At 47.1% G+C, this 17,734-nt stretch overlaps 2 protein-coding genes across 2 annotated transcripts; one reads left to right on the top strand and one right to left on the bottom strand.

Moving 5' to 3' along the window:
* Positions 1 to 1,515: 1,515 nt before the first annotated feature.
* Positions 1,516 to 8,979, bottom strand: LOC146963129 (uncharacterized). The gene is made up of 4 exons (XM_085767161.1): positions 8,201 to 8,979; positions 6,539 to 6,727; positions 3,948 to 4,158; positions 1,516 to 1,767 (listed from the first exon to the last, which is right to left on the bottom strand). Exons 1-4 carry the CDS (start codon positions 8,826 to 8,828, stop codon positions 1,533 to 1,535), a joined length of 1,263 nt encoding a protein of 420 aa, XP_085623287.1. The 5' UTR covers positions 8,829 to 8,979; the 3' UTR covers positions 1,516 to 1,532.
* Positions 8,934 to 15,487, top strand: cinp (cyclin dependent kinase 2 interacting protein). Its single transcript, XM_085767162.1, has 5 exons — positions 8,934 to 9,145; positions 10,339 to 10,513; positions 12,455 to 12,566; positions 12,881 to 13,010; positions 15,244 to 15,487. The coding sequence occupies exons 1-5, from the start codon at positions 9,139 to 9,141 to the stop codon at positions 15,441 to 15,443; spliced, it is 624 nt and encodes a 207-aa protein (XP_085623288.1). The 5' UTR covers positions 8,934 to 9,138; the 3' UTR covers positions 15,444 to 15,487.
* Positions 15,488 to 17,734: the final 2,247 nt, after the last annotated feature.

Here is a 17,734-nt window from a genome sequence, read left to right on the forward strand (position 1 = left end):
GCTAGCACGTCTCTCTCTCAGCAGCAGCAGCAGTTGTCATGACAACAAAGAAACAGAAACACAGTCTGAGTGAAGCTCTGGAGCCGCGGACCGATTCCCCACCGTCACCATGACAACTAAAACCTCGACTGGTAACAAGTATGAGGACCGTTGTAGTGAGCTAGCTCGATGCTAACTTCGCTAACACCGTCTACCCAGCTCAACACAACAACACAACAACACAACACCAGAGGCTCCTTGGTGACGGTGACGGTCGGCTATCGGCCCACGGCTCCAGAGCTTCACTCTGACTGTATTTCCTGTCCTTTGTTGTCATGACAACGGCTGCTGTCTGGGGCAGGAGGCTACGTAGCTTAGCCCCAGAGGAGGAGGGGCCCAAACTGCAACGAACAAAACTCCAGACTGTACCTTTAACTTGTGTCTTTCACACTCATGTTGGATGTTGTTGTTTTTTCTTTCTTTTCTTGTTTCTCTTTCTCTTCTCTCTCTCCGTGTGTGAAGGGTTAAAACACTTTGTGTTACATGTTCATGTAGGAAAATGCTCTATAAATAAAGTTTGATTTGATTTGATTCATCCAGCGCTGCTGCGGTTTACCTGTAAACACGTGAAGCTTTACCCAGAATGCAACGTTCAGCTTTACCCAGAATGCAACGTTCAGCTTTACCCAGAATGCAACGTTCAGCTTTACCCAGAATGCAACGTTCAGCTTTACCCAGAATGCAACGTTCAGCTTTACCCAGAATGCAACGTTCAGCTTTACCCAGAATGCAACGTTCAGCTTTACCCAGAATGCAACGTTCAGCTTTACCCAGAATGCAACGTTCAGCTTTACCCAGAATGCAACATTCAGCTTTACCCAGAATGCAACGTTCAGCTTTACCCAGAATGCAACATTCAGCTTTACCCAGAATGCAACGTTCAGCTTTACCCAGAATGCAACGTTCAGCTTTACCCAGAATGCAACGTTCAGCTTTACCCAGAATGCAACGTTCAGCTTTACCCAGAATGCAACGTTCAGCTTTACCCAGAATGCAACATTCAGCTTTACCCAGAATGCAACGTTCAGCTTTACCCAGAATGCAACATTCAGCTTTACCCAGAATGCAACATTCAGCTTTACCCAGAATGCAACATTCAGCTTTACCCAGAATGCAGCAGTGACATTCAGCTTTACCCAGAATGCAACATTCAGCTTTACCCAGAATGCAACGTTCAGCTTTACCCAGAATGCAACATTCAGCTTTACCCAGAATGCAACATTCAGCTTTACCCAGAATGCAGCAGTGACGGCAGAAGGCACAAACTGACACGATTAGTGAAAGAATCATTTAAAATCTTTGGATCCGCCTCCACCTGTGATGTCACGCGGCTGTGATGTCACGCGGCGTGGGAGCAGCCGGTCTCTGATTGGTCAGACCAGCCGGTCTCTGATTGGTCGGACCAGCCGGTCTGTGATTGGTCAGACCAGCCGGTCCCTGATTGGTCAGACCAGCCGGTCTGTGATTGGTCGGACCAGCCGGTCCCTGATTGGTCAGACGCAGTCGCAGCTGAGCAGGTCCCTGTGGGAGCTGGTGAGGACTCGGAGCCTGTGATTGGTCCGTTCCTGCAGGTGTGTGATGAGCTGCAGCAGCCGAGGACTCGGCCGGTCGACCACCCGACTCGGGTCCCGGGGGTCCGGCCGGTGGAACGAGTCCAGAACCTCCAGAGTCTCCAGATGCTGCAGCTGCTGCAGCTGCAGGAAGTCCTCGTCTGACACGTGCTGGTGTCTGAAACAACAACACAACAACACAACAACACAACAACACAACACAACGTCACAACAACACAACAACACAACGTCACAACAACACAACAACACAACAACAGCTGCAGGAAGTCCTCGTCTGACACGTGTTGGTGTCTGCAAGACACAAACAACAACACAACAACACAACAACACAACGTCACGACAGAAACAGGGATGTGATTGGCCAAGGACAAAGAAGCAGGAGATTCTACGGACCCATAGCGACACGGCAACAGTGCAGCCGTTACCCATAGCGACACGGCAACAGTGCAGCCGTTACCCATAGCGACACGGCAACAGTGCAGCCGTTACCCATAGCGACACGGCAACAGTGCAGCCGTTACCCATAGCGACACGGCAACAGTGCAGCCGTTACACTTTATATTAAAAGTAAACACACAAACAGAAAACAATTAATTTAAGGAGAAAAAACCCTCAAAAACAGCAGCATGTCAAACAACAGCTGCAGATATTAAACAGTGTGTGTGTCGTGAACATCACACACACTGTTTTAAAAATGTGTCTGAGAGGAGAGAGACAAGAGAGAGAGACTTGATACTGAACTGATTTAAAAGGAAAACAACAACAACAACAACACGACGTCACAACAGCTCGTTGCAGATGAAGGGTTAACCCCAACCGCACCGAGAGCAGCAGCAGCTGCACAAACAGGAAGTCACCGAAACATATTATATATACTGTATATATATATATTTCTATATCCAATAAATAACCAACATATTGGTCAGAACAGAAGTTTGACTCAGTGTGAATATTTCTTAAAGCAGTTACCGTGGTAGCCACATAAATTCCACTGTGTTCACCCAAAATACGTTTGTTAACAAATTAAACCTTCATTACAACATGAGATTCATATAATCTAAATTATATATAACATACGTAACATTAATTATAAAACGTAAAGGTGAAATCCAGCGATCTGATTGGTTGTTAACCGTGGTATAATGAGCAGTTACCACGGCTACTATTCTAAAGCCTTATCTCAGCGTAGGCTATCACTCCGCCTCAGGCACGTATGACTGGTATGAATGGAAGTTGTTGTCATGTATCCATGACAACGGACCGTTGCAGTCCGTAGCAACAGACAGTCGATGTTTTTAGGATGTTAAAAATGTAGTAAAGTAGTGTAATTGACATGTTGAAGGTGAACTTTGACCTCCAGAGGGTTAACAATGGTAGAGGGGACTGAGCAGTGACAGAGCTACTTGGAGCTAACGTCTGGACAGCTGGGAACAGAAAACTACATGTCCTCTTTCATATTGTTGTTATTGGTAACCGGTTTATAAAAGCAACATATCATATATTGCTTAAATATAACAATTACACAGAAATTTAGGATTTTCAACAACACGTAGTGTTTTCAGTCCTAAGAGCCAATCAGCTCGTGATCTGGCGCGTTTCCCATCATGCCCTGGGGCTGCAGGCGGTGGAGAGCGACGCGGCGCCTTGATCTCTGGTCGTCGTTGCCGGCGGCTGCAGGACACAGATCTAACCGGCGTGGAGCGTCGTCCTGGACAGGTGCATCCTGGGAACGGCCGCGACTCAGCGGAGGCGGAGCGTGGTAGGGGTGGGCAAAAATATCGATATGGCAATACATCGCAATACTTTATATCGCGATACGATATCGATATTCAATATTTAAATATCGATTTAAAAAAAAAAAAAAAAAAATTCAAATTTCTTTTTCAAATAATAAATCATGTTTCAGACGTAAATCCAGTACGACTTCCTCACCGCTGCTCCGCGAGGTGTCGCTGTGCTGCTGCCTCAGACAGTGTGTTGTTGTTCATGCAGATATGTTGTTGTGACTTGCGCTTGTATAGTTACAATAAAATGGCATGGATCATCTGAATTACATTGTTTTGACTCAGTTTGTCCCATAAATCATCTGATGTACATACAACTGGGATTTTAAGATGCATAATGCCTTTTACATTTTCAGTGAACTATATAGAATATCGCAATATATCGACCGTATGCGTAGCGTCTGAAGCTGAGGGAACAGCGTTAGGGAACAGCGTAGGGAACTAACCTGATGCGTAGCGTCTGAAGCTGAGGGAACAGCGTTAGGGAACTAACCTGATGCGTAGCGTCTTAAGCTGAGGGAACAGCGTTAGGGAACAGCGTTAGGGAACTAACCTGATGCGTAGCGTGGTGAGCTGAGGGAACAGCGTGGGAACCGCCCCGACCAGCTGCGAGCTGCTGCCCCAGGGCTCCAGGTGCAGCTGCTGCAGCAGAGGAACGCGCTGCGACGCCACCTGCAGGTCGTCCAGCTGCAGCTCCACACACAGAGTCAGGCTGAGCAGCGACGCCGGCAGGAAGGCAGCGTACGCAGACAGGGGGTGGCCTCCTATAAAGACGTGTGATTTTAACGGTAAAAACAACATTAAATTATAAGTAATTGATTTAATCCGTATTTATCTCGTAAGTGACCATGGTATCAGCGGGATAATTCCCGACGAGATGTCCGACTATCAGAGATTAATATTAACTTCGCGGAAGCGGAAGCAACCGGTTCACGCCTCCGCGTCGTCCATTAATTTCTGATAATGGACACCTCGTCGGGCATTATCCCTTACGTATTGAAGTGGACCCAGAGTCTGTACTAATAAATGATCTATATATTGTTTAAAAATCTGGTGCAAATATAAATCAATAAATGTTTATATTCTACATGAGAAATGTTGTTTATTTGACCAGTTTGAACTGAATCTAAATCCCACGTTGTTCCTGAATCCTGCTGATAAACCGCTGCATCAGAATAATCCTGATGCTCTGGATCAAAGTTTTCCTGATCCGACCGGTTTGATCCGGTTTAAAACAGATGTGGTTTTAGTTTAGAAACAACTTGTTTAGAGCTCAATGGGCCGTAACAGGAAGTGGTTCCACATTAAGTCACGTTTAGCTGTTTAAGGAGCTCCACCACCTCAAACCAGATCCCAACAACACGGCTGGACATTAAACCTGAAGGACTCTAGTCCCTGTCCTAGTTTATTACAGACTCAAGGTCTTTGCACACTGAGTCCGTTGCGTTTTATTCACATGCGTTTTTATTCTGTGCTCCAAATTTCAATTTGACCAGATTTGACCTCAGACAGAGTTTCTCTATCAACCACTTCACCTGTAAAACTCCTTCAGTTCCACTGCTGAGGTTTTACATCGGCACAACACGAATACATTAATACACCTAACTAACCCTAACACTAATACTACTACCTACTACTACATCATCTGTACTGGGAACGTCAGTCACCACCTTCACTTCCATAACAACAACAACAACAACGGGGCGGCCTTGCATGGCAGCTTCCACCATCAGTGTGTGAATGTGTGTGTGAATGGGTGAATGTGATGAACTGTAAAGCGCTTTGGGTTTCGTTCAGATGGAAAAGCTTTATAAATACAGACCATTTAACAACCGTCTAGGTTGCAGGCTCCATAAACAAATAAATCTAAACCGAGGGAAGTTTGTGGATCTATGAGCTGCAGCGACTAAACTTCTCTGTTTGTTCCTCATCCAGGATGTCGTTGTGTTTTATCATCTGAATGTTTTATACCGACTGTTGTTTTCTCTTTATTTCACTTGTCACCTGTGGTTACGCCCGTTCTAGTGGCGGCTTCTGATTGGCCTGAACACCGAGACAAAGACCTCTGTGATTGGCCGAACACCGAGACAAAGACCTCTGTGATTGGCCTGAACACCGAGACAAAGACCTCTGTGATTGGCCGAACACCGAGACAAAGACCTCTGTGATTGGCTCAACACCGAGACAAAGACCTCTGTGATTGGCCGAACACTGAGACAAAGACCTCTGTGATTGGCTCAACACCGAGACAAAGACCTCTGTGATTGGCCGAACACCGAGACAAAGACCTCTGTGATTGGCTCAACACCGAGACAAAGACCTCTGTGATTGGCTCAACACCGAGACAAAGACCTCTGTGATTGGCTCAACACCGAGACAAAGACCTCTGTGATTGGCTCAACACTGAGACAAAGACCTCTGTGATTGGCCGAACACCGAGACAAAGACCTCTGTGATTGGCTCAACACCGAGACAAAGACCTCTGTGATTGGCTGAACACAGAGACAAAGACCTCTGTGATTGGCTCAACACCGAGACAAAGACCTCTGTGATTCTGACTCATCTGTTTGACTCCCTGATGAAGCTCGACGCCCAAACGCGTCGTAGTGGTTTTAAACGTGTCACCGTGACAACGCCAGATTAATTAAATATTAATAAAAGATTAATTGTAGATTAATAAAAGGCGTTTTCTACAGTTAGGGTTATATATGTATATATTATTTTCTACAGTTTCTGTTGTAGGTTATTTCATATTTATACTTTTCTATTCTTGAGATGTTGTTTATTGTGTCTGTGAGTTCTGTTGTTGTGAGACGTCGATGGAGCTGAAACCGAAGAGGAAGTTAGAGTCCGGTAGAGAATCACGTTGTTGTAAAACACAATAGAAACATAGAGTCCACTAGAGTCCCAGTAGAGTCATTAGAGTCACTAGAGTCTAATAGAAACATAGAGTCAGTAGAGTCATTAGAGTCAGTACAGTCCCACTAGAGTCCCAGTAGAGAATCACGTTGTTGTAAAACACAGTAGAAACACAGTAGAGTCTAATAGAGTCCAGTAGAGACCAGTACAGTCCCACTAGAGTCTAATAGAGTCAGTAGAGTCTAATAGAAACATAGAGTCACTAGAGTCCCAGTAGATTCTCACCGTGCACGCTGAGCCGCTGCAGCTGGGGTAGTGATGTCATCCAGGTGATCAGGTGACACGTCGGACCAGGAACCGAGTACAGGTGGAAGACCGACAGACTGCGTAACCGTGACAACGGCCGCAGCACTTCCTGTGTTACCATGGCGTCGTAGTTCAACAGCTGCAGGTCGCACAGCTGCAGCGTCTCACCTGTACACACACACACACACACACACACACACACACACACAGTTACCTGTACAGGTACCTGGTTCACCTTAGTTACACACCAACAATACCAATAGACACCATCCTTTTCACTGTGCTGCAGTAACCATGGAGATAGAGCCGTATCGCCGTAATTAGCTTAGCTCAAACACTGGAAGTGTATGGGTAGTGTTAGCCTGCCTCCACCTAAAGTCTCTAATTAGCTTAGCTCAAACACTGGAAGTGTATGGGTAGTGTTAGCCTGCCTCCACCTAAAGTCTCTAATTAGCTTAGCTCAAACACTGGAAGTGTATGGGTAGTGTTAGCCTGCCTCCACCTAAAGTCGCTAATTAGCTTAGCTCAAACACTGGAAGTGTATGGGTAGTGTTAGCCTGCCTCCACCTAAAGTCGCTAATTAGCTTAGCTCAAACACTGGAAGTGTATGGGTAGTGTTAGCCTGCCTCCACCTAAAGTCGCTAATTAGCTTAGCTCAAACACTGGAAGTGTATGGGTAGTGTTAGCCTGCCTCCACCTAAAGTCGCTAATTAGCTTAGCTCAAACACTGGAAGTGTATGGGTAGTGTTAGCCTGCCTCCACCTAAAGTCTCTAATTAGCTTAGCTCAAACACTGGAAGTGTATGGGTAGTGTTAGCCTGCCTCCACCTAAAGTCGCTAATTAGCTTAGCTCAAACACTGGAAGTGTATAGGTAGTGTTAGCCTGCCTCCACCTAAAGTCGCTAATTAGCTTAGCTCAAACACTGGAAGTGTATGGGTAGTGTTAGCCTGCCTCCACCTAAAGTCGCTAATTAGCTTAGCTCAAACACTGGAAGTGTATGGGTAGTGTTAGCCTGCCTCCACCTAAAGTCTCTAATTAGCTTAGCTCAAACACTGGAAGTGTATAGGTAGTGTTAGCCTGCCTCCACCTAAAGTCGCTAATTAGCTTAGCTCAAACACTGGAAGTGTATAGGTAGTGTTAGCCTGCCTCCACCTAAAGTCGCTAATTAGCTTAGCTCAAACACTGGAAGTGTATGGGTAGTGTTAGCCTGCCTCCACCTAAAGTCGCTAATTAGCTTAGCTCAAACACTGGAAGTGTATGGGTAGTGTTAGCCTGCCTCCACCTAAAGTCTCTAATTAGCTTAGCTCAAACACTGGAAGTGTATGGGTAGTGTTAGCCTGCCTCCACCTAAAGTCGCTAATTAGCTTAGCTCAAACACTGGAAGTGTATGGGTAGTGTTAGCCTGCCTCCACCTAAAGTCTCTAATTAGCTTAGCTCAAACACTGGAAGTGTATAGGTAGTGTTAGCCTGCCTCCACCTAAAGTCGCTAACTAGCTTAGCTCAAACACTGGAAGTGTATGGGTAGTGTTAGCCTGCCTCCACCTAAAGTCGCTAACTAGCTTAGCTCAAACACTGGAAGTGTATGGGTAGTGTTAGCCTGCCTAAAGTCGCTAACTAGCTTAGCTCAAGCGGCTAGTTCACCTTCGGGGCAGAAGAAGTCTGGCGCCATCGCGCGGTGCGCCACCATGGTCCAGCTCAGGTGTGTGAGCTGCGGTAGCCGCGGCAACAGGGCGCCGGGCGCGGGGACGCGCACGCTGCCGTCGTGGTGCAGCAGCAGCGTGCGCAGCCTCGTTGCCGCGGCGACGGCGTCCAGGCAGCTGAGCGTGACGTTGCAGAGGCCGAGCGCCGTCAGCTGGCGGCTCAGCGGGAACAGGAAGTCCAGGCTCCGCAGCGGCGCCGACGACGTCATCACCAGGCGCCGCAGCGACCGCAGCGGCCGCAGGTCGGCCACGCCCCCTTCGGTCCAGCCGTCCAGTCGCAGCGCGGTCACCCCCGGCAACCAGGTGAGCAGCGTCTTCAGGTGCTTCCGGTTCCCGCCGCGCAGCAGCACGCGGCTCACGCGCCGCTGCGCCACCAGCCGCCAGAACCGGGAATCGAACCGGGACAGCTGCTGCAGCACGAGGCCGAAGCCGCGCCACAGCGCCGGACACCTGTCCACCAGAGACCGGAAGTAGCTGCACGTCACGCGCACGCGGAGCTTCTCCCGCCACGACAGGAAGCTGAACACGTGCAGCCACAGCTCGGCGGGAAGCTGCTGCGGTGACGTCATCACGGCGTCAGCTGGTCAGAGGAGCGCGAGACACTGGGACGTGACGTGACGTGACGTGACGTGACGTCCTTCTTCCTGCTACGTCAGCGGGCGCGAGGCCGCGGAGGTTGTGAGCGCGAGGCCGCGGTGGTTCCTGATCCCGGATCGATTCCTGATCGATTCTTTTCTCTTTGATCCGGTCGCTGCGACGGGAAACCACCGAAGAAGAGCGGGAGGACCGGAAGCGCGAGGAGGAGGAGCTGCAGCACCACGGAAGAAGAGGAGGAGGAGGAACCCGGAAGTGAAGCAGCAGCGACGGGAACGTGGAGAGATGGAGGGTGAGTAAACAAACTAACTAACTAACTAACTCTGATCACAGATCGATCCGGTTATTGATAAAGCGGCGGAGCTCCGTTGTCAGGGAGACGGAGCTCCGTTGTCAGGGAGACGGTGTTGTAGCAGCGTCACCGATAAGGATCGATATCAGAGTTGTGTGATTGATACATGAACAGTTTCAGCTTTTTACAGACAAAACACTTTGATTTAGATCAGAAACCAACAACATGTTGGACCAGGTCTGAACTAGGACCAGTTTGATACAGTTGACGTTTAGATAAAAGGTCTAAAAGGTTTTTATGTTTTTATGTTTTTATGACATCTGAGTCATTTCATCAATATTTATTCTAAACCTTTGTCTAGTTAGTCTAGTCTCTATCAGACTATAACTATAGTATAACTAACTCATCTATCAGTCAGTAGGTTAGTCTAGTTAGTCTAGTTAGTCTAGTGTCTATCAGACTATAACTATAACTATAGTATAACTAACTCATCTACCAGTCAGTAGGTTAGTCTAGTTAGTCTAGTTAGTCTAGTCTCTATCAGACTATAACTATAGTATAACTAACTCATCTATCAGTTAGTAGGTTAGTCTAGTTAGTCTAGTTAGTCTAGTTAGTCTAGTTAGTCTAGTCTCTATCAGACCATGAGAACTAACTTTGAGCTAAATTCTATTTTTGATTAAATCCAGGATGAAAGTCTGGTGTTTTTTTCCACATTGGGTTAGGGGTTAGGCCTAATGCAGACGCACGGATTATTATATTATATTATAGGTCACGATGCCAGACAGAAGAGGGTTATAGGGTTAACTAGGTTAACTAGACAGAAGACAGAGTTACCTGTAACTCTCCTGCTGGTCAAAGCGCTGGTTTACACACATTGTTGAGTTACATGTGTGTGTGTGTGTGTGTGTGTGTGTGATGAGAGTGAGAGTGTTTGTACTTCATGGTTTAGCTCCTGTTCCCTTTTACAAGTTTCATGTTTTTTTGTGCCTCGTCCCTGTTTTAAATAAATAAATTCATTCATTCATTCATTCATTCATTCATTCATTCATTCATTCATCCATTCATTCATTCATCCATTCATTCATTCATCCATTCAGCTGAAGCTCCAGTTCATTACAACTCTGTTTATTCTCTGTGTTTTTATCAATAATCAATAATCAGTATTGATAATGAACCGTCTCTGTTGCTAGGCGACTCGTGTGACGTCGCCACGGTGACGTCGTCGACCAGGAAGTGCTCGGCCGTGACGGGCAGCGCCCGGAAGATCAAAGACAACGCGGCTGATTGGTTCAACCTGCTGCAGCGCTGGGAGAAGCTCAACGACCGCGGCTTCGCCACGGCAACCAGGGTCCTCAACGCCAGACTGTAGGTTACCACGGCAACGCTACACATCATGCACCTTGTCACTACCCGATTTGTGACAATACCGCCGTCTTGGACCGTTGTCTACGGCAACTCCACTTGGACAAACTTCATCAGGGCTTAAAGTTCTGTACATTTAAAACACAAACGCCGTGTTGTTGTGGTAGTTGTGATTGTTTGTGGTTGTCATGGTGATGAGGCCGAGAGTAAACACTAAAAGTCTCCGCCTCTGTTCCTGTTTTCTGAGCATCAAGATCCACAACCAACCCTCAGTTACATTACTGATAAAGTTACATTACTAATGAAGTTACATTACTAAGAAAGTTACATTTCTAATGAAGTTTCATTACTAAGAAAGTTACATTACTAATGAAGTTACATTACTAAGAAAGTTACATTACTGATAAAGTTACATTACTGATAAAGTTACATTACTAATTAAGTTACATTACTAAGAAAGTTACATTACCAATTAAGTTACATTACCAATTAAGTTACATTACTAATGAAGTTACATTACTAATGAAGTTACATTACTAAGAAAAGAAAGTTACATTACTAATTAAGTTACATTACTAATGAAGTTACATTACTAATGAAGTTACATTACTAGTAAAGATAAGATGGCGACCACACAGGGCAGTGATCCTGAGTCAATTACACTAAGTTTGTCCAGGTGGAGTTGCCGTACGGAGCTTCACACATCCGGCAGCGACGGCGGCTGTTTTCAAAACCACATACTCTACTACTAGTACGTACTGATCTGGTCAAAATGCAGTATAAAGTATGCAGACTAAAGCTAAATCTGCAGTATGATGTCGTACTGATTCATAAATATCTCCAGTATCTGACCAGTCTACATTGTGTCCTGTCTCCCACAATGCAATGCTCCCCTGACGTCTAACCGTAACCACAGACGGTTTAGAGTAGTGAAGTATCGTTGCCGTGTACCGTAACTATGTCCTATAGTTTAATAAAATAAAACTTACTGCAGACTGATGTGTTGATAGTAAAACATGTATTTCTTGATGTAAATGTGGTGGTTTGTGTCCGTAGGCTCCAGAGCCCCGAGGCAGCGCTGCTCTTCTGTCCAATACACACAGGAAGCTTCACTTTACATTCAGACTAACTAATGCTACTGATACAGCTGTTAGATTTCATCACTGAGACCAACATTTATCTCCTAGAAATACTTTAACCAGCCGGTGGTAAACCTCTAAAAACCTGCCGGACCAACATTTACCTCCTAGAAATACTTTAACCAGCCGGTGGTAAACCTCTAAAAACCTGCCGGACCAACATTTACCTCCTAGAAATACTTTAACCAGCCGGTGGTAAACCTCTAAAAACCTGCCGGACCAACATTTACCTCCTAGAAATACTTTAACCAGCCGGTGGTAAACCTCTAAAAACCTGCCGGACCAACATTTACCTCCTAGAAATACTTTAACCAGCCGGTGGTAAACCTCTAAAAACCTGCCGGACCAACATTTACCTCCTAGAAATACTTTAACCAGCCGGTGGTAAACCTCTAAAAACCTGCCGGACCAACATTTACCTCCTAGAAATACTTTAACCAGCCGGTGGTAAACCTCTAAAAACCTGCCGGACCAACATTTATCTCCTAGAAATACTTTAACCAGCCGGTGGTAAACCTCTAAAAACCTGCCGGACCAACATTTATCTCCTAGAAATACTTTAACCAGCCGGTGGTAAACCTCTAAAAACCTGCCGGACCAACATTTACCTCCTAGAAATACTTTAACCAGCCGGTGGTAAACCTCTAGAAACCTGCCGGACCAACATTTACCTCCTAGAAATACTTCAACCAGCCGGTGGTAAACCTCTAAAAACCTGCCGGACCAACATTTACCTCCTAGAAATAATGTAACCAGCCGGTGGTAAACCTCTAGAAACCTGCCGGACCAACATTTACCTCTTCAGGTCTCAGAGTCGAGAGCTGCAGCTGGTGGACGAGCCCCCCCCCTCCCCCTCCCCCGACGCTGCAGCGCTGCAGGACGACTGCTGTGAACTCCAGGACATCGTCGACAAAATGGTAAAACTTTATTTAAAGGGATACACCAACATTTTTTGTGTGTGTCTTGCCTCACTCCAGAGTCCATGACCAGCAGATAGACACCATCCTTTCTACTGCTGCAGTAACCATGGAGATAGAGCCAGTAACCATGGAGATAGAGCCGTATCGCCATAATTAGCTTAGCTCAAACACTGGAAGTGTATGGGTAGTGTTAGCCTGTCTATACACTTCCAGTGTTTGAGCTAAGCTAACTATCTAAACTATCCCTTTAACTGAAGGAAAAAAACACCTGGTGCTGATGATGACATCACTTCCTCTCTTCTTCCTGTCAGGCTGCCGTGGTGACGAAGATGGAGCGTCTGATGACATCACAGCGAGGCGTCGAGGATCTGGAGGAATTCCAGTTTGGACCCGAAGGAAGAAAAGTTCCTTTGTTCCACACGTGGAGAACGGCCGAGTTCGGTGAGGTCACCTGGTGATGACATCACTGACCAGCTGGTGATGACATCACAGACCAGCTGGTCGGTCGATGACATCACAGACCAGCTGGTGATGACATCACAGACCAGCTGGTGATGACATCACAGACCAGCTGGTCGACCAGAAAAATTCTTTATTCACAAACAAAAATGTTCTAATTCTGTAACTAAGGCCCCGTCCATACGAACCCGGGTATTTTTGAAACCGTGTGTTTCTCTACACAGTTTAGCCTTTCGTCCACACGTAACCGCAGAACTGGGCTCCTGAAACCGGAGTTTTTTGTAACCGGAGTCCAGGGTGAACTTTTTCGAAAACTCTGGTTTCAGCTTCACGTGTGGACAGGAAAACCGGACATTTTTCAGAAATCCCTGCCCTCCCTAGTTACTGTTGCTAGCACGTCAAGTTCTCGACGCTGACCATGCGCTGACCACTCAGACGCTCCTGTGAATATCAATAATCACTAAACATGCGGACACTAATACAAAACCGCGTGGTCACCATATGTGGTTACATGCTGCTATTCCGACATGCCGCTATTTCGACATTGACTTCTAATTTTATTTTTCAAGCGTCCCACTAGTCCGAGATTCTTTTTTCATTGTCGGAGTAGGGGCACTTTACTATTTTTCAAACATTCCGCTTTTCCGACATTGATTGATTAGGCTACATTATAGTCAGACCTGTCCTGATTTTTTTTCTTCATCTGAGACACTGTTTCTCATACACAAATACATAGGCCTATAAGAGAGAAGAAAAAACAAACCCTCCAAGTTTAAAAACACACCGGCAGCAGCGCACACTGATCTGCAGCTACTGAGACTGTTATTATTCTGTCACTGAAGTCAGCTGAAGAGAGAATAACTTTGTTGCTGCTCCTCAGAGCGCACATGGCTAATTAATATGCACGTGCTGACCATATATGGTTGTGTCTACGCATTCCGGGGGCAGAGGTGTGTTCACGTGCACAACTGCGCACCATTCTTGTAACCAGTTTGATTTATCAAAGAGAAATTGCGGAGAGTTGTGCACGCACAGTTTGATAGATCTGAAAAAGGTGTAAATATTTTGGGTGTCTTTTCTCCGTAGGCCTAAGCAAAACATTTAGTAGCAGCAGTTTTACACTGCTTACTTACAGTTTTGATAAATGAGGCCCCAGGCCCTGAGCCCAGAGCCCAGACGCTCACAGATGCAGCTTCTCGCTGTCCGTGGTGCTGAAGGTGACAGGTTAACTTGACAAACAAACTGCAGCATAGTTCTGTTTGTTTATCATGTGTGTTAGTTTTGTTTGCGACTTGATAGTTCAGTTGTTGAAATTAAGAACATCACTCCCTCATCAAACCAGTGATAGACATGCTGAAAAGAAAAGAGAGAGAGACGCGCCTGGGTATCGCAGCTGTAAAAAAAAAAAAAAAAATCGGAATAGCGGTATCAAAAAGTGTCGGACTACCGGCATGTCTAGATAGAGGGATGTCGTCTAATAGCGGGATGTCTAAATAGAGACATGTCGGAATAGCGGGCGGACCCCACCATGCTGATATGGCTAAAATGGGCTTTTATCAAATTGTAAATTGCGGTCACTTCCCCACTGTGTTGCTTCCTTCCGTCCTGTACATTTGTTTTAAATGAAGCCTTTCAGAATCAATCAGTGGATCGATGGATTGTCGTTACGATGTGATTTGTGTATTTTCGTATCTGTCATAAACAAGAGATTACGGGCGGGGTGTGTTAGTAGCGCGGACTCGCGGTGCCGGTCAGTTTGAGCTGTTTGAGCCTCCACTCTCTCTGTACAGGTTATAGCTGCTTTCCTGTTAGGAGTGATATCACCACCTACTGCTTTGGAATGCACATGAAGACGGATTTGCGGTTTCATGTGGACGGAGTTATTTTTTATCACACCGGTGGTGTGGACGCAAATTTTTTTTTAACCGGGGTCCAGAAATGTTCGGGTTCAAAAATACCCGTGTTCGTGTGGACTAGGCCTAAATTTGCTCCTTTTTTACTTGAACTAAATTCTCAGTTTAAATCTATTTGATCAAGAACAAAAAAAGCAAAACGTTACTGGACGTTTATGAAAAGTCTTTCCCCAAAACCTCAGACTAACCCTTTATTAATATAAAAGAATTATTATTATTTTATTTTATGTATCTTATGGTGTGTTCGTCCTTGTTGTCCCATGTCTGACTATATTTTTATTTTTATTTTATTCCTGCCTCAGGCCGCTGCGGCGTCGAGCTGCTGGCGGCGCTCGGCGACGAGCTGCGTCTGAAGCAGACGGTCGTCAGGGAGTTGGCGCACGCGACCTCTGACCTCGGCCTCGTCTACGTGTCGTGTTGGCTGCACCAACCGCTGCTGCCGCCGCACGCCAGGCTGCAGCTGGAGGCGTTGCTACTGGAGACGGGGCACCGCCCGCTGTGATGTCATCACCGCCCGCTGTGATGTCATCACCGCCCGCTGTGATGTCATCAGGACACATGACCTCTGTGATGTCATCAGGCCACAGGACTCATTGTAGTGAAGACTGTCAGTTCCTGATCCCGATCTGTTCCAACTGCTAGCCTAGCAGCAATGCTAACTGCTAGCCTAGCAGCAATGCTAACTGATAGCCTAGCAGCAATGCTAACTGATAGCCTAGCAGCAATGCTAACTGATAGCTTAGCAGTAGAGCAGCTAAAAGTCGCTGTAGCTGTTAAAACGTCACTTTGTTAAAGCAGAAGTAAGCGATCCGGTGGTTTTGGCTAATGCTGCGTTCCAGGCAGGCTTTTGAAACCGTAAATTACAGCTTCAAGTCACAACTTATGACTTTGTAGCGTTCCAGGCAACCCACTCGTGTTTCTCCGACCTGTTTTACCGGTGAAAGTCACTATAACGGCCACTCGTAACTTCTGACCCGTGAACTCGTACCAGATCGAACTGGTACCACTTCACAGGTCGGAAAAACACCAGTTACGGGTTGCCTTGAACGCACCATAACAGTCCTCGTCCCTACGTCACCACATTCAGGCGCATCCCTTGGCTGCACACACAGAGAGGACTGCCCCTTTATGCCGTTCTCTCTCCTCATTGGATAAAGGTTGTAGGATACAAGGAAAGTTTTCTCCTGGGCTCAGAGCAGAGCAGAGTGACTGACAGACCCGTGTTTCAGACCAAACACTCTATAGAAGTGATTGTTGTCGGAAGATACAACTATTTAAGACTTAGATTAACACAAACATTCACCTGACTTCTGCTTTAATTTTTAATATTTAATATCACAGTTTAGAGTCCTGATCTGTGGTCAGTTTATCCAACTGACGTCTGTTTGGAAGTTTGCTCCGAGGTTTTGGGAGAAGAGCAGAGCTACTGGGAGCAGCTAGCTGGGAGCTAGCGTTAGCTCGCTGCTCGGCTCATCTCAGAGGCAGCAGCGGCCGGCTGAGGGGATCGAACCTGTGATCGACCGGTCAGCCAGACGTCGTCATGCCAGTGGAGAAAGGAGCAGATTAATTCATGGTCTCATTGATCAGTTTGTGTAAATGAAAAGTGAAGCTTCAGGAGCAGAAATCACCACATTTACATCAATAAATACATGTTTTACAATTAACTGATCGTCTACATTACATTTGGGATCGGGTTCGGATCGGGGATGGGGATGGGGATCAGGATGGGGATCAGGATGGGGATCGGATCAGGGATGGGGATCAGGGATGGGGATCAGGATGGGGATGGGGATGGGGATCAGGTTCAGGATGGGGATCAGGATGGGGATCAGGATGGGGATGGGGATGGGGATGGGGATGGGGATCAGGATGGGGATGGGGATCAGGATGGAGATGGGGATGGGGATGGGGATCAGGATGGGGATGGGGATCAGGATGGGGATCAGGATGGGGATCAGGGATTGGGATGGGGATGGGGATCAGGGATTGGGATGAGGATGGGGATCAGGGATTGGGATGGGGATGGGGATCAGGATGGAGATGGGGATCAGGATGGGGATGGGGATCAGGATGGGGATCAGGGATTGGGATGGGGATGGGGATGGGGATCAGGATGGAGATGGGGATCAGGATGGGGATCAGGATGGGGATGGGGATCAGGATGGGGATCGGGATGGGGATGGGGATCAGGGATTGGGATGGGGATGGGGATCAGGATGGGGATCAGGGATTGGGATGGGGATGGGGATGGGGATCAGGATGGAGATGGGGATCAGGATGGGGATCAGGGATTGGGATGGGGATGGGGATCAGGGATTGGGATGGGGATGGGGATCAGGGATTGGGATGGGGATGGGGATGGGGATCAGGATGGAGATGGGGATCAGGATGGGGATGGGGATCAGGATGGGGATGGGGATCAGGATGGGGATCAGGGATTGGGATGGGGATGGGGATCAGGGATTGGGATGGGGATGGGGATCAGGGATTGGGATGGGGATGGGGATGGGGATCAGGATGGAGATGGGGATCAGGATGGGGATGGGGATCAGGATGGGGATGGGGATGGGGATCAGGATGGGGATCAGGGATGGGGATGGGGATGGGGATCAGGATGGAGATGGGGATCGGGATGGGGATCAGGATGGGGATGGGGATCAGGATGGGGATTGGGATCAGGATGGGGATGGGGGTCGGGATGGGGATCAGGATGGGGATCAGGATGGGGATCGGGATGGGGATCAGGTTCAGGATGGGGATGGGGATCAGGTTCAGGATGGGGATCAGGATGGA

The sequence above is a fragment of the Trachurus japonicus genome, chromosome 22 (genome assembly GCF_045865225.1).
Source record: "Trachurus japonicus isolate A0001 chromosome 22, Traja_1.0".
Taxonomy (NCBI): domain Eukaryota; kingdom Metazoa; phylum Chordata; class Actinopteri; order Carangiformes; family Carangidae; genus Trachurus; species Trachurus japonicus.

Excerpts from the sequence above, each read along its gene's own strand:
- LOC146963129 (XM_085767161.1), bottom strand. The coding sequence starts at position 8,828 with ATGACGTCACCGCAGCAGCTTCCCGCCGAGCTGTGGCTGCACGTGTTC. Across the intron at positions 6,728-8,200 it reads AGACTTCTTCTGCCCCGAAG|GTGAGACGCTGCAGCTGTGC; the intron begins GTGAACTAGCCG and ends GTGTGTGTACAG. Across the intron at positions 4,159-6,538 it reads GCAGCGGCTCAGCGTGCACG|GAGGCCACCCCCTGTCTGCG; the intron begins GTGAGAATCTAC and ends ACGTCTTTATAG.
- cinp (XM_085767162.1), top strand. Across the intron at positions 12,567-12,880 it reads AGGACATCGTCGACAAAATG|GCTGCCGTGGTGACGAAGAT; the intron begins GTAAAACTTTAT and ends TCTTCCTGTCAG. Across the intron at positions 13,011-15,243 it reads GTGGAGAACGGCCGAGTTCG|GCCGCTGCGGCGTCGAGCTG; the intron begins GTGAGGTCACCT and ends TTCCTGCCTCAG.